This window comes from Mytilus californianus, unplaced genomic scaffold, assembly GCF_021869535.1.
Source record: "Mytilus californianus isolate M0D057914Y unplaced genomic scaffold, xbMytCali1.0.p SCAF_5, whole genome shotgun sequence".
NCBI lineage: Eukaryota > Metazoa > Mollusca > Bivalvia > Mytilida > Mytilidae > Mytilus > Mytilus californianus.
The window spans coordinates 112465220-112490965 of NW_026262701.1; the positions used below are offsets into that span (position 1 = coordinate 112465220).

Sequence of the window (25746 nt, forward strand, 5' to 3'; positions counted from 1 at the left end):
TAAAGCTTATTAAACATACTTGTTTGTATAACAGTTAAAATGACACGTTTATGAAGACCACTTATTAACACCTTTGTTGATCGTTCAAGCGAAATTTTAGTGTGCTGAACATTTTTCACCTGAGATAAAAACGAAACGAATCTAAATGACCCAAACCCAGATTAAATGAAACGTTAGATTTAAAACACATTAATTACAATTACAATAAATAAAAGGATTAGGACAATTATGACAAATTCATGATTATTTAATGTAAAGCAGACGACCTCATCAGAGACCGTTCAGAACTTATTTCGTGCCACGAGGGATTTCATAATTTATAGTGACTGACCTTTGTAAATATTTGTGTAGACTATTGATTTTATTTGTGCATGATTTGTATCTGTACTTGTGTGTTTAATTATTACGAAGAACCAAAATGGAGATTGAATACACAGTCATAAAGTGTCATATCGAAAAAAGCCACACTGTTCATTGTATCTAGTTTACACAAATCTCATACCGTATTTCATGCATTCCAAATTTATGACGACACACTCGACCTCGGATGAGTCGAACCTCGGATGAGTCGAATACTTTAGTCCGGTCCCTTCGACTTCGACACAACGAGGTTCAACTGTATATAGCTTACTCATATTGTCATACTGAACAACCAAAATATATTGCTTACACCTATGGCCTCACTAAACAACCAAAATATATGACTTACTCCTATGGCCTCACTGACCAACCAAAATATATGGTTTATTCATATTGCCTTAATAACCAACCAAAATATATGGTTTACTCCAATGGCCTCACTTACCAACCAAACTGTGTGGCTTGCTCCTATGCCTCACAGACCTACCAAAATATAATGAGAACCTAAGTTAGGACCCCAGAGTGGACGCACAGACAGAAAAAAACTGGATGCACCTAAAATCACAGATTATCAATAATAGTACACAAAAGATTTGACTACTGTTTGATCCAGGTATGAAATTCAATAAAGTTACAGAGAAATAAAAAACTTAGATAATTCTTTATTTTCTTATAAAATGACAAATGATTTATGTGCTAATGAATCATTTAACTAATAATATAAAATATATAAACACAGATCTAAATCTATTTAAGGGATTTCATCCTATAAATGAAGTCACAATATAACAGTAACAATATAGGTTAACAAATACATCAACAAGTTTATTTTATGGGTCATAACTGTCTCGCTCAATGAAGTCTAGAGAAACTATAGAAATCTAACAAAGTGTACTGGGGTTACTTTAATAGTCCTTCTCTCAAAATTATTACAATTAAGAATTTGACTTTAAAATAATACAGGAAGCAAATACTGTAAATTCACAAATTATTGCGTGCATTTATTATTGCGATTTTTGAAGAATGAACAAAAATGTGAGTTTAATAGTTGAGATTTTAGGAAAGGCTACACATAGATGTATGTATCTGTTATCAGAATGCGAGGTCTTATTATTGTGATATTGAAGAAGTCACATTATAAACATTAATAAAAACCTCACAAGAATTTCTGAATTTACAGTACTTCCCTTGCTAGAAAGAAATAAATGTTTACTGAACAGCACAAGGGGGTCAAAAGCAACTAATCACTGATTTTTCACTACAGGGAACCAGTCCTACTTCTTAAAAAGGGAAATAACGTACTTTATATTATACTTTCAGATTCAGATAGGTTGTTTTGAAATAGCTACATTATAAGGCAAATATATGAATGTTTATCAACATTTAGTATGGTAACACTATATTGGTGATTACATAAAATTAAAATTTTTGTAGTCTTTCCCGTTATGCAACTAGTTTTTATTGGTAGAGGAGGCCGTAGGAACCCACTGACCTTCATCAGGAAAACAAGTAATCCTAGTCAAAAAAGTTCAGAGTAGAACTCACCTTGCCAAGAGCTGGGTTCAAAATCACAATCTTTTTGCACTAAACACCAATGAAGAGTTAATGCGAGGACAGTGTTGCATTTTGTACTTGAAGCAGAAATACATAGATGCTAAAACAGGTGCATACCACCAGTCTATTACAAGTACTTTTCCAAATACAGAGCTAATCAGGCAATTTTGAACCAAATCATTGCCTCATCTTGACAACAAAATGAACAACAAATGTTTTTAGTGCAATATTCTTCATTTTCACTGATATTTTACGTTGATGATACAAACAAAACTGTAAAGAATTTTCCATTCTCTATTCTATTTTGACTTTTCCCCATTACATAATTCTAGATCCCAGCTTATATTGTCTAATCCAAACATAAAGGCTTCAATTGTTGATGAACAGAACCTATGTATTGTATGTCAGAGACTTATTGCTACAACATTTTGACCTAATAGCATCATATTATACCTTATCTATACATGTATATATATATAGAACTCTTATTGAGAAAGTTTCACACACAACGAAAATAAAACAATAATTTATAGATAGAGATAATGAACACATATGGGTACATTTAAATCTTAATTGTTTGTTTTCCATCTTTCTTTAATCTAACAAACAATAAATACACAAGAAACTGCTTATCCTTCAGAATGCCCATCGATTATAAAATGGCTATAAGCTTACTCTTTGGTTCATGTTTGTATCATGATTTTATGTTCAGCATGATTAAGTTTTATACTTCTTAGTAATTCTTGACCACTTAAACTTGACTAATACAATCTTTTGGCTTTTATAGTCAGTTGTCATGGTAACCAATAGTTTACAACATCTAGGAAGCTGTATCCATGGAAACAAGATTTGTTCTGAATATCACACAGCTATGGCTGCTTTTGCATCAGCTGTGAAGAGAAAATAAAAGAATTTGCAAACTATTCAATAGGTATAAGTATTTACATGAACACATACTTTCCAATAAACTTCATTTTGAAGCAGTTAAAAGTAGAAAAACAAACTGGACAAATGCATTTGAATTCCTTTGAAAATTAGCTTCCAAGTCTTTCTTTAACACAAACAAATCAAGTCTATCAACAATTTTTGGATAATTTCATTTTTTTCCTATATCCTACCATTCCAATTTGTAGAATGTCCAGTAATCAAAGCCATTGTCAAATTCTAAATTTGTTCAATATATCATAGAATTGTACATTTCATATCAAATTGATGATAAAAATATTCTAATTTAACTGAGAAATATATTTATTTTAAAGAAACCTCTATCTTTAATTTCTGAAAAGGCGATATTTTCATGTAGTTATCCTTTTATTCAAAAACATATATTTCATGCAAGTAATTTCAAAATAATAGTTATTTCGTTTCATCAAATACCTATAGAAAGTACATTTATATGTTCCAGGATTAACTATCTTTCAGAGTTCTTAGTTCCTAAGTCAAAAAATTGTTCCAAGTATTACATTTGAATTAAATTATGCTTTTTACAATAAATATTTAGAAGTTGGACGACTTTAAATATTTAGCAGAGGCCATGTTTTAAACATTTTTAATTTAGCAAAATTTACACTACAACACTAACTGAATTTTTCCATCAAGAAAATTAATTTAGTTTTTACTCTCCAAATATAAAAAGACATCTAAAGGGTCATAATCAAATAGCGTTAAAGGTTAGTTAGGTAAATGTAAACAGGTGTATGTCTGTTTTTTCTTATAGATCCTAATCAGCCTTCTTATCACTTATATAGATATAAAACCTACTGATGAACTCTGACACTGGGTCACTCCCATCATCCATTCTGATTGATCCTGTTATATCTTTGTTCTCTATTAATGGCAGAAATAATTGGGCAAAATCAGCAGTGTATGGAGGAGCTATCACATCTAAAACCTAGAAATAATAATAACAAGATCAATGTTATGGTGTGATTACACTTATGAAACATAAAAATTTGTAAAGGGTTCCAAAGAAGCTTGTGTCTCACCGGTGATTGCTGCTGACAGTGTAAAAGTGTAATTGTCAAAAAACTAAATCCATTTATCAGTAAAATATAAGAAAAATTAAAAAAATATCTAACTTTTTTCTTCAGATGCTATTTCTTGATCTTGAAGAGGCTTATTTCCAAGTTTTAAAACATTCCATGAAGGTTCAACAAATTTATTGAAGTCTAAAAATTGTAATCTGAGACTGTATGTAAACGTTAATTGCATTGTAAAACAAGGTCAACTTATCAGTAAAATATGGAAAAATGGAAATTATATTTTCAAAATTTGGATTCGAACAAAATCTTTTCATCATAAAAAGGATTCTGCCAAAGTTTCATTAAAATTCTATAAAGGTTTAACAAAGTTATTGATTACTACAAAACTTTAACCCCAAGCTGTATCTAAATGTTAACTACAAAAAAAGAAACTAAGTCTGGCTATCAGTAAAAATTTCCAGTATCAAAAAATGAAAAGATGTATTTTCAAATTTTGCTGTGGATACTGTCTTTTGATCATAATAAAGCTTCTGTCTTAGTATCATAAGATTCCATGAAGTTTTGACAAAGTTACTACTGTCTGAAATACTTTAAACTTGGACTTTATCTTAACTTTAACTGTGAAAAAAAATAAGTTCATGTATCAGTGAAGATGGGAAAATGAAAATATGCTGTGGGTACTGTCCTTTGATCATAATAAAGCTGCTGTCCATGTTTCATAAGATTCCATAAAGGTTTGACAAAGTTTTAACTTCAACCTTAGACTGTATCTTAATGTTAACTGTGAAACAATCTAAGTCCATATATCAGTAAAATATGGAAAAATTTTACTCAGGATACTGACTTTTGATCATAAAAAAACTTCTGTCCAAGTTTCATAAAATTCCATGAAGGGTTGATAAAGTTATTGAGGTCTAAAAATACTTTAACCACAGACTGAACCTATATGCTGACAATGTAGTCCACGGAATGTAAAATTGCTATGTCATTTCTGCACAAAATGTTACAGGCTCGACAAAAATACAGTAAAGTAAGCAGAACTGGATGCACTTGAAACTGAATCATTGATCCAAAATCAAAATGAATGTATAATATAGGGAAACCTGTAGCTTTGACTGCAAACTACAGCTAAACCTAAATAAGTCAAAGTCAAGGGAAGAAGATATATCTATTAGTTTATCTTCAGGTTATCTGAGGTCGCAAGTTACAACAAGTTCATGTTTCAATATTTAACCTTATTTGTCAAAAAGGTGTGCTAATGTCAGCTTTATCTGAAAACTTTTTTTTAATGAAGATCAATTTGACAAAATAAATAATATTTTATTGATATATAGCAACAGTTTAACAGGAGAAACAACTTCAAAAAGACATATTGATGGCTCCAGTAAAGTTCCTATTATGGGGCTCTAGCAGAGTACTAACCTCTGTAACAAAATGTCTGATTAATGAGATATCTGTGTCTTGCTTGTCCCAACATTTACATATATATGACACAACAGGTAAGACAAATCCTTTACTAAATAGATGTACCATTCTGTCCAGTAATGTCTTCTTCAATTCAAGCTGCAGAATAATAATAAAATAAATACATTGTTAATCATGTAAATCATATAATCTTTAAAGCTAATATTAATTATAGAATTCTGTATCTTTTTTTATCGACTTTAAATTACTTAAAACTTCTTCAATCTTAATAAAAAGTATTGTATTCAATTCTTTATGACTCTTTATTGTGTACTAAACCTTATTTCTAAATGTGTTGATAAACCATCACCTCTCATCATTTTCCATTTATTTTATTATCTATATAAAGTCTATTTGACATTTATAGCATGATAGAAAAAAGTTGTTAAACTCATTAGAACTTATAAGCAACTACCAATTCTATATACTATAATTAATAGAAATCTAATTACTGTGGATTCATCTATTTTCATGGGTATCAATTTACATGGATAGAGGAAATATTGTATTTTTGTGTATATTTGATCTCGTGGTTTTGTCAAAGTTTCAACACAAGCCAATGGAAAGTTTGTACTTTGTGGAACATTAAATTTGTTTTTCACCTATACCCACAAAAAACAATGAAAATTGGTATCCCACTTCACAGTATTTCCAAACATTACAACTAATCATTTCATATGTATCTGCATGACAACTCTATGTAAACAGACTTACTCTGACTAAAACATCTAGTTCTTCAAATGTTGATTCAAATAACCTGACTAGAAGATCTAATGCTTTTTGATGTAACAACACATGATTGGTCACTATCTGTAATACATAGAATAGAAATGAGGCCTAAAGGGGAATAATTCTCTCATTTCATATTATACATTTTCCCTTTCATGCTAATCTGACTAATATTTTGTTTTTAAATCAAGGACAGGACAGGATACACAAAAACATTAGGCAATGACATCACATAACAATACAACAATCTAAAGTTTTCATGTCCATCCATGTCAATTCATCAATGAAATGTGTGTGCCGTCATTCATGCAAATAAACAACTATTGTAACATTTTGCATAAAGAATTGTTTTTAAACGATTTTAATAAGGACTTATAGTTTCAATCAAATTCACAACCCTACTTTCAATTGATATAATAAAAAAAAATTCAATGCATTTTGATTTTCATTTTACACACAAATAAAATAGAACTAAATCAACATGAATTATCATAAAATCTTAAATTTTACCTTCCAAAAGAATTGCATTAAACATTTTAACAGAGAAGATTCAAACAAAAAACATTACATTCTTAAAACAGAAAAATTTGTGCCAGTCAGACTTTTTTTGTCTGATCCCTTAAGACTAAGTAACAAAAGGCAATCATGGTAATCAGTTGGGCATCATATAAACAATGATTGACATAAAAACGATATTAAACCTTGACTTTTGATACAAATTCGATGTACTGATGTAAACTGTTAAATTGACAGTGCATTGATCATTCAAAGTGTCAAACATTAGCATACTAATATCTGCCTTAGAATCTTTATTTGTGCAAAATTACGTTTTTTAACTTTCGTTTTAAGAAGGCACATTTTCTTATACTGGATGTTGACTTGACAATGGTAAAACACGGACCAGAGATGGATACGTAAAATCAGTGTACATTCTCAAAGCACGATTGAGTTTAAGTAGCTCTTTAAACATTATTTCTTCAAGAAAATACTTGAAATGAACGTTAGATAAAGGTATCAATGATAATTTTAGCATTTTTGAAGAATTCAGATGCATAAATTAAATCTTGCACCTGTGCACATGTGCATGCGTGTACTAGTTCAAACAAAGTGGTTCTGACAATTTTTTTGCTTAATACGCATATAACTACCTTTTTCATCAAATCATATTTATATGCGTATTTTTGACAATCTAAATCTTTTTGACTAAATTAATTAGATGGAAACCGCTGAAATTTATGAAAATAATTTTAAACAGACCTATCAATGTCCAGTAAATATTAGTTTACCTGTCATCTGAACAGGTAAATTTCAACTGTCTGACAACTAATTAACCTTGATTGTAATGAGAGGGTATTAAAGTAGGGTTTGTTTTGATAGTACTTATTCACCATGTCACTTTTATGACCGGAAATGTGGCAGTTTAAGGCAAAAGGTCAGGTCGAAAAGATCGCAATAACTTCATTTTTTTTCTGAATTATGTTAAAATGGCAAACCCACGTTAAATGTCCCTTTCAGGTTCGACACAACAAATCATAATTATAATTTATCGGACAAGTCCGGACAATACTACCATTTTGGAAGCCCTGTTTTAGAAGCACGTTTATTTTTCATGTCCTTATAAAGGTAAGTTCTGATAAATATATATATATATATATATATATATATATGTAACACTCAGAAACGTGTCCTTCCCCCCAAACGTGTCTGATTCCCCCAAACGTGTCCACGACGTCACTGAACTGCAAAACATGTCCTAATGTAAAAGGGCGCCAAAGCGTGTCATTTGTATACACACCAAAACGTGCCCAATACCCCAAACGTGTCCAATCCCCCAAACGTGTCCATATCAAGCTTAATTTTTTTCCTTTACTGGAACTATCATTCGTGTCCATATTATAAATTCGTAGGTTATTTGGTTATTGCTTTTTCATTAACGTATACTCATTTTACTATTTCATTAAAAAAATAGAAATAAATTACTTTAGGTCTTTTTTTAACCGGCAGTATAATCTGGGTAAAAGTGCCAATATGTTCGGCTATGTTGGATGTAAATGTAAGCAGCCATGCTCAGTTAATTTGTAGATATTAAATCAAATACCTCGTGTAGGGAGAATGTCACTCTCTCTGCGCATTAAAACCTGTGTAGCAATTCACTCTTTCATGGTGCCATCAGTTGTATTTTGGAAGGCAACATTCTTTTTTTTTTAATTTCCGCAACTTTTATTTAAAACGGCCTCTTACATAACGGAGATTGAAGTAGTTTCTCACTGAAGTCATAAAAAAATTGGTTGTTACTGGCTCTTAATTTTTTTAGATTAAAACCCCAACTAGTGTTAATCCCGAATAACCGTAAAAATTAAGGCCTAATCCTAAATTCCCGGTATGATAATAAAACCTATGTACAATATTTATTGTTAACATGATGTCATTCAAATAATGCATGAAATATTTGGCACTGGACGTTATGTCTCTTGTTTGTGTGTCTTTAGTGATGCTCGAAACCTAAAATTTATTAAAAAACCTGATAAACAGTAAACTTTTGATTTGAAGAGTTTTTAAAATACCAGAACTGTTGAAAAAAGGGAAGTCAATTCTGCGGAAAGCCCGCCGTGCAATATTCGGTTTAATATAAAAGGCATCATCAGAATTTATTAGTACAAAATAATTCACTTGGTAAACGATTAATTCAACTGTACTAAAATTATTTGTATGTTCGCTCTAAATCAGAATGCAATACTTGCAACTTGCATTTCAGTCAAAAGTTAATTCATATGTTACAGATTAAATTTGCAATTATGATAATCATTAACAACCGGCATTGAACAAACTAATGATAATAAATGACCACTTCATCAACTGTGTCCCCCATCATAGAATTGCCGTAAACGTTATTTATGTCATTTGTACATGTATTAGCGCTAAAAGACGTGAGACGTTCTGGCGTTTAACAGTGGACACGTTTTGGCGAAAAACAATTATCAGACACGTTTGGGGGTTATGAAATCGGACACGTTTGGGCAATATTGAATATAACGAACACGTTTGGGGAGAATGGACACGTTTGGGGGAATCGGACACGTTTGGGGGGATGGACACGTTTGGGAGTGTTACATATATATCATAAGTTACCTCCCCTCATTAGGTTGTTTTTCAGTGCTTACAATGCTTGATAGATGCTTTCTGAAATGCCAGTGGCAAATGTTTCATTCATATTCAGGAAGATAAGCTTTAGCGTAAACCAAAATAATACATAAGTTATTCTGGATGTAACTATATATTCTGAAATCAATGAAATGTCAATATAAGGTTTATACTGTTTACCATGGCCTGTCAAGCACTATACAATTTTAAACTCAGACACAGAGAATATTATTATTCTACCTCATCTATAAGGACTAAATGTAGCGGAGTATGGTCTGTGTTTAATTTGAAGTAGTTGGTATCTGAAACTGTATAGTCCACCCATTTCAACACACCATAGGCTATCACAGGAAATCTGTAAAATATAGAATCTATACAGTTATCTTGAATCTTTGGATAGTAATAGCAAACAGACAACATGAAGAGTCAACAATATTAGACACCATGGCAAACTGCTACAACTACCCATATCTACAAATCTACATACATAGGCGGAATCTCACACGAGGAACACAAAGCAGATTACCCTTCCAGAGAATCTCATATGGAGACACATTTTATTTTTATCATGGAGTTGCCTTTATTTTTTTATTTATGATTAATTTTTGAATTGCACTACCTTGGTACATTATAGTTTTCTACTTACAATTAAGAAAAAAATAAAGGCTTGTCTATTTATAAGATAAAGAGTCGGATTAAAAGATTATCTATTGTTCTGAAAAGATGAAGGAGTTTCTCTGCTTCTATCTCATCATTCACCTATTGTGATTCCCAATACAAAGTATAACTTTTGCTAGAAAATTTCATTTCATCACTGTTACTGTTAAAAGTGTCTCATCCAAGAGAGGGAGTAACTCTTAGTTAGCCTTGAAGCAATTCAGAAAAAAACAATCACACAATGGATCAGCTAATTAGGATTTTTGTGTAGTTTAGACAAAACTTTGAAATTTATATTATTAAATCATAATTCCTTTCATATGAGTTATAAACCAAAAATATTTGTAAATGTGAAAAATTAAAGTGTTTGTCTTGAAATATCCGGAAAGTAATTATTGAATTTGGACTCTTTTTGCTAGCATCTAAGTTTTCACAAATTTTCGTTAACTGACGAATACTACTAAACTTGTATGAAATTCTTACTTTAAATTCAGAAATAATACATTGACATCTGCAATAAGTTCAGAAGAATTTTTGTTCTCAGCACACAATGACTGAACCTTCTCTAAGGCTTGTGTAGTTGGTTTCAATTCATCTTTAATGATTGATTTTCTTTGTCCCTACAAAAAAAATTTTTTGTTATAGCATTATTTTCAATGAACTTAAATCTTGTTAATGTTTGTAATGGTCTAAAACACCAGTACCATCTAAATCTCACAGACACAGAGTAATATAAATGATGTTATATTTTTAGTAAATTTGAACACAACAAGAGATAACACTTCTATAGGATGGACAGACAGAAAACTTACATCTGACACAGAGATATGTTAAAAGCTGAAAATGGCTCCTTTTACCAGCTGTGCTGATAATGAATACAAATGGTGATGAAAGTTGGCAGATTTGAAAATTTACAAAAGATCACTTTGTGATGTTACAATAAATATTGCTTTGTCCAAATTTTGAAATGGAAGAATTAAAATTTGTATATATTTTCAATTGCAACACATTAAACTTCAACACAAAATACAATATGCAACATATATAAACAAAACCAGAGGCATAGTAGTACACAATTCACAAATGTATCACTTTTCAGAATAAGTCTGATTATCAGGGGTTGTCTTCCCATTTTTCATCTTGACACAGTAATATGTATTGATGACCTGGGGACAACCTTTTGTCTCACTCTACAGGATAATTTTAGGGGTTTCCTCAGGGATAAAAACTGATTCCCTTCAATTTTTGCTTTGGAAATGTCAAACATACATTACCTTTCCAATTCAGGCACTCAAAGGTATTAAATAAATGTATGCTATTTATAAGCATTTATCAATACCTTCTTATATGTTTCTGTGACACTTGCAGCATATGACAAAACATATATATATTTAGCTTTATGTTCAGGGTTCACTTTTGATACTGGTTTGAACATGGCATCTATCAGTAAATCTGAAATTAAAAAATGAAATAAAACATACTGTTAAAGTTCTATACCATGAATATTTGTTAGTAAATAAAGATGAATTTTTCCATTGACTTGTGTGTTTTCACTAAGACAATGAATTAAATCAAAGTGCCTGTGAGCACTGAAGAGTAAATATTGCTTTCATTTTGCAATTGAAATTATACATTGAATTGTATTTTGCAATTGAAAACATGTAAGCAAATTATATATTTTGAATTAAAGTTATCTTTCTTTGTTTTTTATTGTATAATTGTAGTCAAACCTATTTGGTTTTTTTTTAATAACAAATTGATTCATATGTCATGTACACATTATGTAATTTTTAAATAGAATAGCTTTCATGACAAGTATGGTTATACAAATACACATCTTTTGTAACTTGAATAAATATCTGAGTATAATATATACTGTGGATTCATTATTATTCGTTGGATACCAATTTTCGTTGGTTTCGTGGGTACAGTTGAACCAAGAATTCAAATGTTCAACGAATTACAAATTTTCTATAGGTTTTGTATGCAGAGATTGGCAAAACCATGAAATCAAATATCCACGAAAAAACAAGTTTTCCTCAATCCACGAAAATTTATACCCACAAAAATAAATGAATCCACAGTAATTAATAAATTGTATGACATTGGGTAGATAGGATCTTAAGCATGTTTATCTCACTGCACTTTGTTTTTTTAACAATAAAAGTTAGTGATGAGGCCTGGAAGATATAGATAGGAAGCCAGTAACATAAGGGTTTTGATTGCATTTCAGGCAATTTTTACCCTGAAAAATCCCCACAAACTATTTAAATGATTTTTCAACTAAGTATAAAATTGGATTCCACAGATAAAATTATTTCAACAGTAGGAAGAGGATATATTGAAATCTGTTGTATAAGACTTAGTATCTAGTCCCAAGATATATCAGACTGGGCTTGAGGCTCAGTTGTTACCATGACCCTCTCCATAATCAGATATACACATTTCAACAACAGATTTTAACCCTGACCCCCTGCTTATTTAGATACACACATTTTAACAACAGACCCGACTTTTATTTGTATCTGAGAACAGACACCAGATAATTACTTTCTGCAAAACTTATAACTGATTGACAAAATTTCAATTTTAATAAATTCAGTTATTCCATGTAGATTGTTCTTCTCAAAGACTCTTCAGTCTCCTTGTTTCCCTACTGCTGAAATTCACAATTCTAAGTGCAATAAAATGCTTCGCTGGGCGCAGCTTGATACGACCGCAGAGGTCGAACCCTGAACAGTTGGGGCAAGTATGGACACAACATTCAAGCTTGATACAGCTCTGAATTTGGATTGTGATTAAATATTTGACACAGCATAGGTTTCTGACACAGAAAAAATGTGGTCTAAGAACTTCAATATTTTTAATTTACCTATTATGGTCCAATGTCCAAAATCAAAATAAATGGTTAGATTCAGCATATCAAAGAACCCCATATATTCAATTTTTGTTGAAATCAAACAAAGTTTAATTTTAGACCCCAACTTGGACAAACTTGAAAACTGGTCCCATAATCAAAAATCTAAACACATGTTTAGATTCAGCATATCAAAGTACCCCAAGAATTCATTTTTTGTTAAAATCAAACTAAGTTTAATTTTGGACCCTTTGGACCTTAATGTAGACCAATTTAAAAAACGGGACCCAAAATTAAAAATCTAAAAACACGGTTATATTTGGCATATCAAAGAACCCCAATAATTCAATTTTTGATGAAATCAAACAAAGTTTGATTTTGGACCCTTTTGACCTCAATATGAACCAATTTGATAGCGGGCCCACAAATAAAAAATCTAAATACAAGGTAAGATTCAGCATATCAAAGAACCCCATATATTAAATTTTTGTTGAAATCAAACAAAGTTTAATTTTGGACCCCAATTTGGACCAACTTGAAAACTTGGCCAAAAATCTAAAATCTAAATACATGTTTAGATTCAGCATATCAAAGAACCCCATATATTCAATTTTTGTTGAAATCAAACAAAGTTTAATTTTGTTGGACCCCAACTTGGACCAACTTGAAAACTGGGCTCATAATCAAAAATCTAAACACATGTTTAGATTCAGCATATCAAAGAACCCCAAAAATTCAATTTTTGTTAAAATCAAACTAAGTTTAATTTTGGACCCTTTGGACCTTAATGTAGACCAATTTAAAAAACGGGACCCAAAATTAAAAATCTAAATACACGGTTAGATTTGGCATATCAAAGAACCCAAATAATTAAATTTTTGATGAAATCAAACAAAGTTTAATTTTGGACCCTTTTGACCTCAATATGAACCAATTTGATAGCAGGCCCACAAATAAAAAATCTAAATACATGGTAAGATTCAGCATATCAAAGAACCCCATATATTCAATTTTTGTTGAAATCAAACAAAGTTTAATTTTGGACCCCAGTTTGGACCAACTTGAAAACTGGGCCAAAAAACTAAAATCTAAATACATGTTTAGATTCAGCATATCAAAGAACCCCATATATTCAATTTTTGTTGAAATCAAACAAAGTTTAATTTTGGACCCCAACTTGGACCAACTTGAAAACTGGGCTCATATTCAAAAATCTAAACACATGTTTAGATTCAGCATATCAAAGAACCCCAAGAATTCAATTTTTGTTAAAATCAAACAAAGTTTAATTTTGGACCCTTTGGACCTTAATGTAGACCAATTTAAATAACGGGACCCAAAATTAAAAATCTAAATACACGGTTAGATTTGGCATATCAAAGTACCCCAATAATTCAATTTTTGATGAAATCAAACAAAGTTTAATTTTGGACCCTTTTGACCTCAATATGAACCAATTTGATAGCGGGGTCCACAAATAAAAAATCTAAATACATGGTTAGATTCAGCATATCAAAGAACCCCATATATTCAATTTTTGTTGAAATCAAACAAAGTTTAATTTTGGACCCCAATTTGGACCAACTTGAAAACTGGGCCAAAAATCGAATTTCTAAATACATGTTTAGATTCAGCATATCAAAGAACCCCATATATTCAATTTTTGTTAAAATCAAACAAATTTTAATTTTGGACCCTTTGGACCTTAATGTAGACCAATTTGAAAACTGGATCCAAAATTAAAAATCTAAATACATCGTTAGATTCGGCATAACAAATAAATAAATGTGGTCAAAGATTTTACAAATCTAATGCGCCATACTGTGCAATTAAAGATTACTTCTTGAAATTTTTCAATATTTGAAATTTGAAAAAAAAATAATATTTGAAGAATAATTCTTTTTAATTTCTGAAATCTGAAATGAGAAAAAATTGACCCCCCACAATTTCTTTTTACCCCCCCCCCCCATTTTTTCCCCCAAACCATAATTACCCATTTAAATTTACCATAGTGCTAACTTAATCTATTTTATAATAGAATTTAAAATATAGTGTCAAATCTTTCATATGGATTTTTTTGTAAAAAAAAAAAATGCAACATTTGCAGATATTTTTACTGGTCTTCCTTTATAAATATGCATTTCTTTAAACATAATTTAAAAGCAGTGTAAGGGAAGTAACCAAAACGTTGTATTTGGATTACCTCCCTTACACTGTTTTAAATTATCTTAATTGTTCATTAACCATTACTTTATACATAATTTAAAAGCAGTGTAAGGGAGATAATTTCAATGATGTATTTGATTTATCTCCCTTACACTGCTTTAAATTATGTTTTGTACTAAAGTATTTGTCCATTAACCAGGACAACCTTGTTTTTCCCCCTTTTTTGCCCCTAATTCTTAAACGGTTTGAGCCATAACCCCTCAAAGCAAATCCTAACCATCCCTTTGTCGTATGGAAACTTGTAGTATAATTTCAGAGAGATCCATACACCGTTCCACAGTTATTGTCTGGAAACTAGAAAATGCATATTTTTGGCCCCTTTTTGGCCCCTAATTCCTTAACTGTTGGTACCATAACCCCCAAAATCAATCCCCATCTTCCTTTTGTTGTATTGAACCTTATGGTAAAATTTCATAGAGATCCATTCACTTAAACTAAAGTTAGAGTGCGAAAACTAATGCGTCTTCGGACGACGACGACGACGACGACGCCAACGTCATACCAATATACGACCACAAAAATTTTTTTGCGGTCGTATAAAAACCATACCAAGATGCAAAATTACACAATATAAGATGTATCTCAATATAAGATATATCCATTATGTGTTATTGGAAAAAGAAACAGGATTATTGAATAGATTTGAAACTTGAAAATAAAACTGTGATGCAAATAAAGCTGATATCTATTAGGTTTTGAAGTCAAGCATAAAAGAAATATCCTTGTGGTCCCCCACCTCCATTTTTTGAATTCAAGTAAATATATCTGCATTTAAGTAAATCTTACCAAGGAACGCTGGTACCCTGATCAAATCAACTGGTGGTGGGTTCATGTCTGTGTACATTTTGTATAACTGAAAAAGAAAACATTGTTGACTTAGAAATTTTAATTTGCCAGTAAACAAGAATGAAATATTCAAGAAAAATTGGTCATATCTTTAAATGAAGTTATTATTGATAACTAAGAATCTCTGGATGTTTCTGAAAAACCATTCGTGTGTTAAAAGATACTATTAATTTAGAAATTAATGCGTGCATTTGTTATTGCGATTTTTGCAGAATGGACAAAAATGTGAGATTAATCATCGTGATTTCAGGAAAATCTGCAAACAGAATATGTATCAGATATCATAATGCGAGTTTTTATTATTGTGAATCTCTCTGTTGCATTATTTGCATTAAAAAAAATCTCACAATAATTTCTGAATTGACAGTATTCCTGGAAGTGGGAAACTTTATTTGTTTTTTTTTTTAATTTTGTTAGCTGTTGAAATCAAAATTGCTTGAGTAACAAACGGAAAATGTTTTCCCTTGTTCAGTATGTGGACTAAAGTCAATCCTTTTTTAATATGTTTCCTATCATTCTATACAAATTTCGAAGTTTACAAAAAAAATACTTTGATCTCCTTTCCCAACCAATTTTTATGAAATTTTCATCATTAAACTCAGAAATAAATGCAGTTTTCCAGATAAAATTTCATATTTTTGTTTAAATCTTAGTTTTTCAGAATTCATAAGTAAAACATCAACTTATTATTTGATGCCACAAGTTTCTTCATATGAGCTATGACACACTTCTAAATCAGTGGTGAATGCTGTAAAGAATAATACTGGGTAAGAAGAGTTTGATACATACAATAGTAATATCTGCTGGATTTAATGCATTCCTTGACAACATTGATGATAAAGCTTGACATGCCCTGGGGTAGGCTGCTGCACCACTCAAGGCTAATGTTATAGGGGTTACATCCAATCCTCTGTAATCACAATAATATATATATATATATATATATCAAGTAGCAGTGTAAAGATAAAGTTTGACAAGCCCTTGGGTAGGCTGCTGCACAACTCAAGGCTAATGTTATAGGGGTTACATCCAATCCTCTGTAATCACAATAATATATATATATATCAAGTAGCAGTGTAAAGATAAAGTTTGACAAGCACTGGGGTAGGCTGCTACACAACATATAAAAGTTTATAAACTAGTACATGCAAATTTGCATATTGAGGTGGTCAGGATATATGGGACATTTTCAAGATTAATGTTGTAATGTTAAAAAAAAATTGTGACAAATTGATCAAATTTATCTGGTCTGGCACATGACATTATTTTACAGTCAGCTCCCCTCTACCAGTATATTACAGTGACATCTTATCACTAAATTGTTATCCACCGTTTATTAAAGTTTCCACTCAATGAACGCTATTAACATATTAAAGTATAAAGATAATAAACAATCTAATAAATTTTGTTGGATTTGCAGTCCCAGTGTATGTTACTCTATTTGTTGCTGTTGAACTGCTGTCTTACTAACATTTAACACAATATCTGCCTTTACTCTTCCACATATGATGGACCATAGTGACATGTAGAAACTAAAGAGTAGCCAATCCTAATATGAGGAGCTGAAGGACGTAGGGATTGGTCTTTTATTTTTGCGGGAGACTCTGGAATTAATGATCAATTTTTTCGGGATCCAGGAAAGAATGCTTCATTTTTCAAGGAACTCCTACCCCCTCTAATACATGTAATATATAAATTGAAAACCATTTACTGGGGAAAATAATGTTTACAAGTGAATACAAAATAGATTTCAAATCGATGATTTTAGTGGTTGTATACCTTTCATTGGCAGATTTCTGTAGTTCCTGACACAACCTTCTAATATTAGATCCACCTTTTGGTTCCTGTGACAATATCTGCATTAATACTTGACTGTACAGATAGGTATGTTCTCCATGACAAACCATTTTCTAAAACAAATACAATACATAATTCAGCATATCAATAATTTTGGTGGATTCAGTAAAATTGTCATCACGCAAGTCAGGTGTTAGAGATAATGTGAGACAAGACAATATCTGATGTAGTGATCCAGATGAAAGATAAGTGCGGTGTCTAAGGTAAATGATAGTACTGTCATCAATGACTTATTGCAACTATTTTTTATAATATTTGATTTTCCTGAGTTATTTCAATTTTTAAAAAGATTTTACTACCAAACATTTAAGAGCAGTTTTTGAAACCAAACCACTTTTGATAATAAGATATAAATATTTTTTTGTATGGAAGTGCATGGAAACAACTAATTAAGGTTTGAAAAATGTAATTAATGATAATTATAACAAGCATAATTCTTACTGTAAATTCTGGGAGATTTTTTTCCAACAATTCTTCTCCTCCATTTAACAGACTAGAAATAGTGGTCCGTAGAACTCTGGAGAATACTTCTATCTGATGACATGCCGTAGAGACAGAGGTTATCTCCCCTTGGAATCCTGCATCTGAGATAAGCTGTAACAGAAAATATTGTGTATACAACAGACATTATACATTGGTCTATCTAATGACAGGCTGTAGAGACAGAGGTTATCTCCTCTTAGAAATTTTGCATCTGAGAAAAGCTGGAACAGAAAATATAGCATCTACAACAGACATGGTACTGTGCGCTACCTCATGGCAAGCTGTAGAGACAGAGGTTATCTTCAACCTGGAATCATGCATCTTAGATAAGTTGTAACAGAAATAAAGTGGAAACAACAGACATGGCCAATTTTCCAAACATGTTTAGTATGTGGTATAGATTTCATTTACCATGTTTACCTTAATAGTTAGATCGTTTGTTATTATGAGATATTTTAACTTTAAAAATAAGAAATTTTGTTTACAATTAATAGAGATATTTTGCCTACCTTAACAGTGAAGTTCAACATTAAACAATCTGGATATTCCTCCGCTAATCTGTAAAATAATCCTCTCCATGTAGGGTATTCAATCATCTCAGCCAACCAAGAGGGAGTCTACAAAATACAAAGAATTACAATGACCTAATTGTTATCTACAAAAGATATGGTCACTTGAGGTTGTCTTAATAAAATAATGTCTTGTTTTGTCATATACATGATTTAAATTATTTGGGGTCACACTAGGAATTGTTATTTTTACCTGTGAATTAGTTAATCATATGGATGTATGATCAGTGCATGATATTAATTTTTTAAAATTACTTTCAATAAAATGGATTTATATTTCTACAAGTACTTTTCATATGAAACTCTATATTGTACATGCTAAGAAACATATTCACAATCATCCTCAATAACAAGGTGTTTCTAATCTGTTTCAAATCTTCATGTAAGGCAAGAATAATTGGTATAGTTAATAACTTAGATATATGTCTACTACTTTTAGTTTTCAAGCAAGAGAAGAATAATAGACATTGCTCTATTTGCTAACTTAGATATACCTCTCCTTCATCTGTAAATATAGAATCTGCTTTCTTTGGATCAAAATGTTTTACAATCATTGTCTTTAGATGGTTCTCAACCATTTCTTGAACAACTTTTATATCTACTCCTAAAACCAAAAAAATGATCTGTTAAATATCAAAATAGGTGTATGATAAGAAAGAAAACAAAATATGAATTGCATGAAATGTTTTTTTTTCAATAACATTTTTCTGAAAGTGGGAGATTGAAAAATTGAACATAAGGACAGGAGTTTAATGAATAGATAATATTATTATAGTGTCTGTGATTTAACATTCATGACATTATATCTCAATGTTCTTGACTATAAAAGGAGTTGCGTAAAACTAAATAATAAAATAAGAAGTATGTGTCCATGGGATTTTTTCTATTTTTCTATTTATAAAGGGACATAACTCAAGAACAGTGAAAGTGAGGCCACTCTAATTCAAACTTGACCTTCGTTTGGTGGTTGTAAGCATTGTGTATAAGTTTCATCAATTTGCCAATCTTTCAATTTATAAAGGGACATAACTTGAGAACAGCTTAAGTGACGCCACCCATATTCCATCTTGATCTGTGTTTGGTGGTAATAAGCATTGTGTATAAGTTTCTTAACATTTGATTCAGGGAAACTAAAAACTAATTTTGGGACTACAGACATACAGATGGACAATGGTTAAACTTAATGCCCCCTCCACCGCAGCGTGAGCATAAAAATCCTTTTAAATACAACTGTTTTATCAACTTGAAAGTCATTTCAACAACAAAATAACTAGGTTTAATTAAGCACTCGTCCCATCTCCCAATTAAAAGATGACCTACAAGCATATATGAGCTGTCCTTAAAACAATGTCACAATTTTACTTTCAATAGTAAAATAAAAATATCTGGACACTGCCAAAAAGTCAACTTTCCATTAATAACCAAATGATGTAGATGTAAGCAACTTTAGGTCACAGTTCAAGTCTGTATGTCATAATAAGGAACAATTACTAACCAGCCTGTATGAGCCATTCTGCTAACAAATTCACAGTCTGTGCAACGGCTTTGTAGTTTTCTGATAATAACTCTACTACTTTCTCTGGTGAACCTCCAGCTTGTAAAAATCTGATCAAAATAAGAAGTATAGACAATTATAGATGATCTCATTAACTCTTTCCTAGTACTGATTAAGTTGGAGGTAAAATAAGGTTCTATGCTGCATCGAATCTTATCTGGTAATATATAATCAGCTTTTTATATTACATTGTAGCATGCTAATTAATACTATTCAAATAAATCAATCAATTCACTATCATGACTATGGATACTGCATTCATTTATTGTAATAGTTTGACTCATTTGATAATAAAACTGTTTGTCAATGATAGGTTTATGCTAAATATATAGATGATATTTACGTTTTAAGCATGTTAAAGACTCCTGGTTCCATGATGAAATCACTGGCGGAGAATATCTGCAGACAACCATCCTGTATGGCTTGGTTCTCTTCTTCATCTTCACCATCTATGTCATGGTCAGACATCTACAAAACATATATCATTTTGTTTATACATGTAGTTCTCTTTTCATTCTTCTGATTTAGCTGTTACATAGCCATCTACCACCAAACCATCAGTGACTCAAAGTTAAAATATTATTTTTTTTAAAAACACAGAATTACATGTACAATGTACAAAAAACCTTTAGCTTGATTCCTAGAAATGCAGACAAACGAGGAAATAAAAAGGCTGACACCCTAGCAAAAGAAGCAGAAACTTTAACATTAATATTAAAAAAAGAGACAACAATTACAAAGCAGGATATCAAAACAGTTTCAACAGTAATTTATTACTGTTAATACAAAAAAGCTAAAAAATGTGAAGTTGTCATTAATTCAGATTGCATCCAGATGTCAAAATAATGTAAAGAAAGACTTCCCATTGAAGAAAAATGTTCAAATAGATTGTTTACAACCAGTATTCAAAGCTCAATGCATACAAGGCTATTAATAAATCATCTCTCAAAAATGTGCAGCCTGCAACCAAAAGGAACATATAAATGCAGGAGAGAAAAAAACATTTTATAACCTGTCAGTTCTATTAGTTTAGATAATTTACTTTAGATAGACATCAGCAGATTACATAAAAACAAGGAATTATTTGAATCTGGAATAATTTTGAATTCTGGAAAATTGATAACAAATGTTTGATGGAAATCAACCCAACTAAATAGGGTTAGCCATGTTTGCATGGCTACGGGGGAGGGGGGGGGGGTAGTTAGTTCATAGTGAAATATCAATGAAAGTAACTTGAACCTTAGCCATGCACGCATGGATAACCCACTAAAGTTGGGTTAGTTTTCACCATACATTTCTTATCAATTTTCAAGAATTCAAAATTATTCCAGATTCAAATAATTCTTTGTCTAAAGGAGACAGACTGTTTAAGTGGATCAACCGAAACATAATTTTTGTTTAGTAATATACAATGTAATTTTATTTGTCACTTTTGTTCATGTTGTTACTTGATTTTACCCATTTATATTTGTAAATTATAATAGATGACTTTGCAATTTCAGTTTTATGAATGAACTGCCCTGGTAGACATAGGGTCATTTGGGGAAAAACGTGTCATAGGACATTGTAATGTGAAGATATTTTTGCTAGATGGCTTTGTGACGTCAAATTTTTCCTGAAAATGCATTTATTGGCTGAATTATCTTTTTTTAAAGCGCCACTGACATAACAAAGTATACTGGTCGAGTACCAGTAACCATCACAAATTCAAAGTTTTTCTAAAATAAATGTTAACAGGAAATGCTTTTGGAAATATTTTTTTAACATGGAAAGGGTTATCATAAGTTAGGTCTAGGACCACAGGCTGGGACTAGAATTCCTCTTTTGAACAATAAAAAGCAGGTTGCTAGTTTGCCGATTTTTGCTTGAAATTTTATGGGTACGAGGACCAATCACTGTCACTTATGAATCTAGTTCCTGAATTATAGAAATTTCTTATTAATTTGAAAATTATTGTCATATTTTGCTGTTTTGAGGCAAAAAGAGATGGAGATTTGTCAATTGAACCAACTATGTCATCCTTCTGTCCATAAGTTTTGAATCTCTCAGACTTTCCCACAATCTGAACTGATCTCAAATTTATGTCACCTGGAATCAGTAAGTTTCATTACAATGAAGGGGATCATAGAAATTGATTCTAGAATTAATTAACTTTTTTTTTTTAATCAAAATTACAGTCAGGGGTACTACTTGTACAAGTTATTTTTATTTACTTGAAGAAGTAAATATTAATATATTTATCATGTTTATATAAGTAAATTTGTAAGATACTTCTTATACAAGTTTATTTTATTTACTTGTATAGATAAATTATTTTAATGGCTTAGTTTTGTCCCTTAGACATTCAGATTTTTTTACTTATACAAGTAAAAAAGTTATACTATCTTCTTTTCTTGAATTTCTCAGGACATCTTTGCTCTAATAGAATTTTTAATTGTCTGTCCTTTGCAGATGTCTTAACTAATCATTTAAGTGTAATTTCATGGACAATGAAAATCGCATTTGTCTGTCATCTTCAAAACACTGTTCTTTTACAAGCCTCCAAGGGGCAATTTTTGAAGGCCTTGTGCAATTAATTAAGATCTTTGCACAATTAGTTTCTTTGTTGAATTAATGAGATGAAACATTGAACTCTAATAAAAAATTATGAGCTAACCAGAGAAAAATTATTTAAGACATGTGTTACATCCCAAAACTTGAAAATTTTAGGGATTCTAAAAAAAAAAAACTTATTCAAGTACATTGATTAAGCATGTTAAGGGGAGATTATTCAAACCTTGTAAGAAAATATGAATATAACAAATATACCTATATAAGTATATGAGTATTTATTTCTTCAAGTAAATGAAAATAACTTGTACAAGTAGTACCCCTGACTGAAGACAATGAAGTACATGTAAGCCAAGCTATTTCTTTATAAGACTACAGTCAGTTTTCTAAAATCGATGGCGTCATAAAGTGATGATGTCATGTCACTGCACCTTATCTTCTCACAAGGTACGTGGTAAAAGAAAAAAAAAAGAAAATTAGAATTTCCAAGTCATGAAAATTGATTGGATCAAACAAAACCAATTTTAAAAATAAAATCAAAGTATTTTTAAGAAGATAATAGAAGTATGCCAGATTTATGCAATGGGTTCAATATTGCATGATGAACCCATCACGTCAGCACGAAGTACCGCACGAAAAGTATTGATAGATCATAAGGAACGTTTCAAACAAGCACTTTTACAACAAGACATTCAATACGCTATGGAGAAAAGATAAGGAATGGAAAAAAACTTATTTATAGCTATACACTAACCAAAACATGACTAAACAAATATTCAACACAAAAACGTCACTTTATTTCGAAACAATGAAAAAAAAAACTTTATTTATAGCAATACAATAACAAAACACAATTAAAAAATTATTTTAAAAACACAAAAATCGATTTTAGAAAGTCACTTCATTTTGAAACAATGAACAAAAAAAAAATATTTATAGCAATACACTAACCAAAAAACAATTGAAAAATTATTTAACACAAAACCAATAAAAAGGGTACAAACGTGTAGGGTGCAAACGGACCCAGGGTGCTAACGTGTAGGGTGCGACCATGAAAGGGGGGCGAACGTGAATGGGAGCAAACGTGTTTTTGGGCGAATGGACCCAGATTCATAAACTAGTACTCAAACAGTATACGAGGAGAAGTGATTGGTTACTTATAATAACTACAAAAATAAAAGAGAGCTTGTCAATTATTGAAGAGTTCAGTTCAGTTCAGTTTCTTGTATATTCCTCCATTAATTTTGGAGCACTACCCATAGGGTATAATTGTAGCAACTATATACACCTTAGAACATAAGGAAGCATTTAATTATGTACAGATGACTGAATTTAGGCAATAATAATTACTAAAAATTAATATTATAACTAATTCATAGGATTGTCATCATGAAATTTTAAAAATAATATTCATAATGTGCTGAAGTGTAAGAATAAGTTAAGTAAGAACTGGATATATTTACAAATAAGAATTTAGAATTTAAGTGGTCTTAAATTAAACTTTCTTATAATTGAAGAGTATGACTGTATGGTAGTTACAAAATATTAAAAAAAATAATAAATCACAGGCTCTCATAAGCTCGTGTGAATATATCACTGAAATAGATTCACAAATGGTATTATAAATATTAACATGTAGAGGCATAAACAAATCTTGAAATCAACAATGCTCATCATGATCATAAATTATTTATAGAACAGTCACCTCTCCGCCTATCTCCTCAGGGTCCCACACCATATCTTCATCATCCAACTCTGACATTATAAATTTAAATGCGTTTTGAATATATAGTCAACAAATATATTATAATCTACAGGAATATAAAAAATCCGAAGCTGAAGACAAAAATCTACACTGAAGTGTTAATTTTCCTCTCAATTAATTACGACATGTGTATTTATTTTCAACATAAATTTGAATTTGTATCAAAAGGATTAATATTGATTGAATGTAAATTATCATATAAATGATAAAGACTTGTTATTTTTATTTTTTGGCTTGATTCATAACATCAAAAAGATAGAAATCCAACATACAATGAACTCTTTATAGTACCGTTTTTTTCCAAAATTCTGGGTACACCCAAATTAATAAGAAGTACCTGATCATACCTTTATAAATTTGTATTTTTTCAAAGATTACAACTTAGTTATTTTGCTAAAACATTTTTATAACATTAGTTCATTCAAGAGAATTTAAAAAAAAAAGTTGTTTAATTTTTCTTTCAACATTTTAACTGAGATTGATTTTATGTATTTTCCAAGGCACTTTTTCCAGGATAGACAGACTTAATTTGCAACAATCACAAGAAGGAAAACCTTTTAGTTAATTTTTTACAAGTTTGTACGTTATAAATATGCAATATAATATCTTTTTGCATAGATGATAACTTTTCAGATTGTTTGAAATCTCAATATTTAGTCTGAATATTGAAAATGTTTCTCTCTTTGAGTTAGAGAGAGAAAAAAAAAAATCCCACAGGCCCAATATCTCAAATATTTTAGCAAATTACATGTTATTGTTAGTAGTTTATCATGTTAAAATAAAAATAAAAAGCCAAAATACTGTTTGTATTTACAACTGGAAGTGCCCAAACTACTGGACATGATATTAAGTATGAGGCTCAGGCAGATGCAATCGAAGGTTATTGGTGCATGTTTGTTTTAAAATTTTTCATATTAATCATGCACAGGGCTCGACATTACTGTTTGTCTGATTGTCCAGGAGGAGTAAAGTAGGCGTCGGACAAGTAGAATCAACATATAAGACGAGAGAAAAATCATCAATAGACCACTTTCGATTAATGTTCCTCACCGGAAAAGTTCCGTCAATTATGCATGCATTTATGACGTAATTTACCAGATAGAGGGGATTGCTTGTATCCCTGCACTATTAAAGTTCATCAATCGTCTTTG

At 30.7% G+C, this 25746-nt stretch overlaps 1 protein-coding gene across 1 annotated transcript; it reads right to left on the reverse strand.

Annotated features, from left to right (window-relative positions):
• Positions 1–1006: 1006 nt before the first annotated feature.
• LOC127700665 (negative elongation factor D-like) lies at positions 1007–24676 on the reverse strand. The gene is made up of 16 exons (XM_052204233.1): positions 24536–24676; positions 20624–20748; positions 20221–20330; positions 19220–19329; positions 18666–18773; positions 18115–18267; positions 17596–17726; positions 16606–16726; positions 15757–15823; positions 11227–11339; positions 10371–10507; positions 9471–9585; positions 6075–6170; positions 5319–5459; positions 3676–3805; positions 1007–2804 (listed from the first exon to the last, which is right to left on the reverse strand). Exons 1-16 carry the CDS (start codon positions 24590–24592, stop codon positions 2776–2778), a joined length of 1743 nt encoding a protein of 580 aa, XP_052060193.1. The 5' UTR covers positions 24593–24676; the 3' UTR covers positions 1007–2775.
• Between the last annotated feature and the right edge of the window lie 1070 nt (positions 24677–25746).

Coding starts and splice junctions, on each gene's coding strand:
- LOC127700665 (XM_052204233.1), bottom strand. CDS start 24,592: ATGTCAGAGTTGGATGATGAAGATATGGTGTGGGACCCTGAGGAGATA. Junction 20,749..24,535: donor CTGAGGAGATAGGCGGAGAG/GTGACTGTTCTA, acceptor TATGTTTTGTAG/ATGTCTGACCATGACATAGA. Junction 5,460..6,074: donor AACTAGATGTTTTAGTCAGA/GTAAGTCTGTTT, acceptor ATTATTCTGCAG/CTTGAATTGAAGAAGACATT.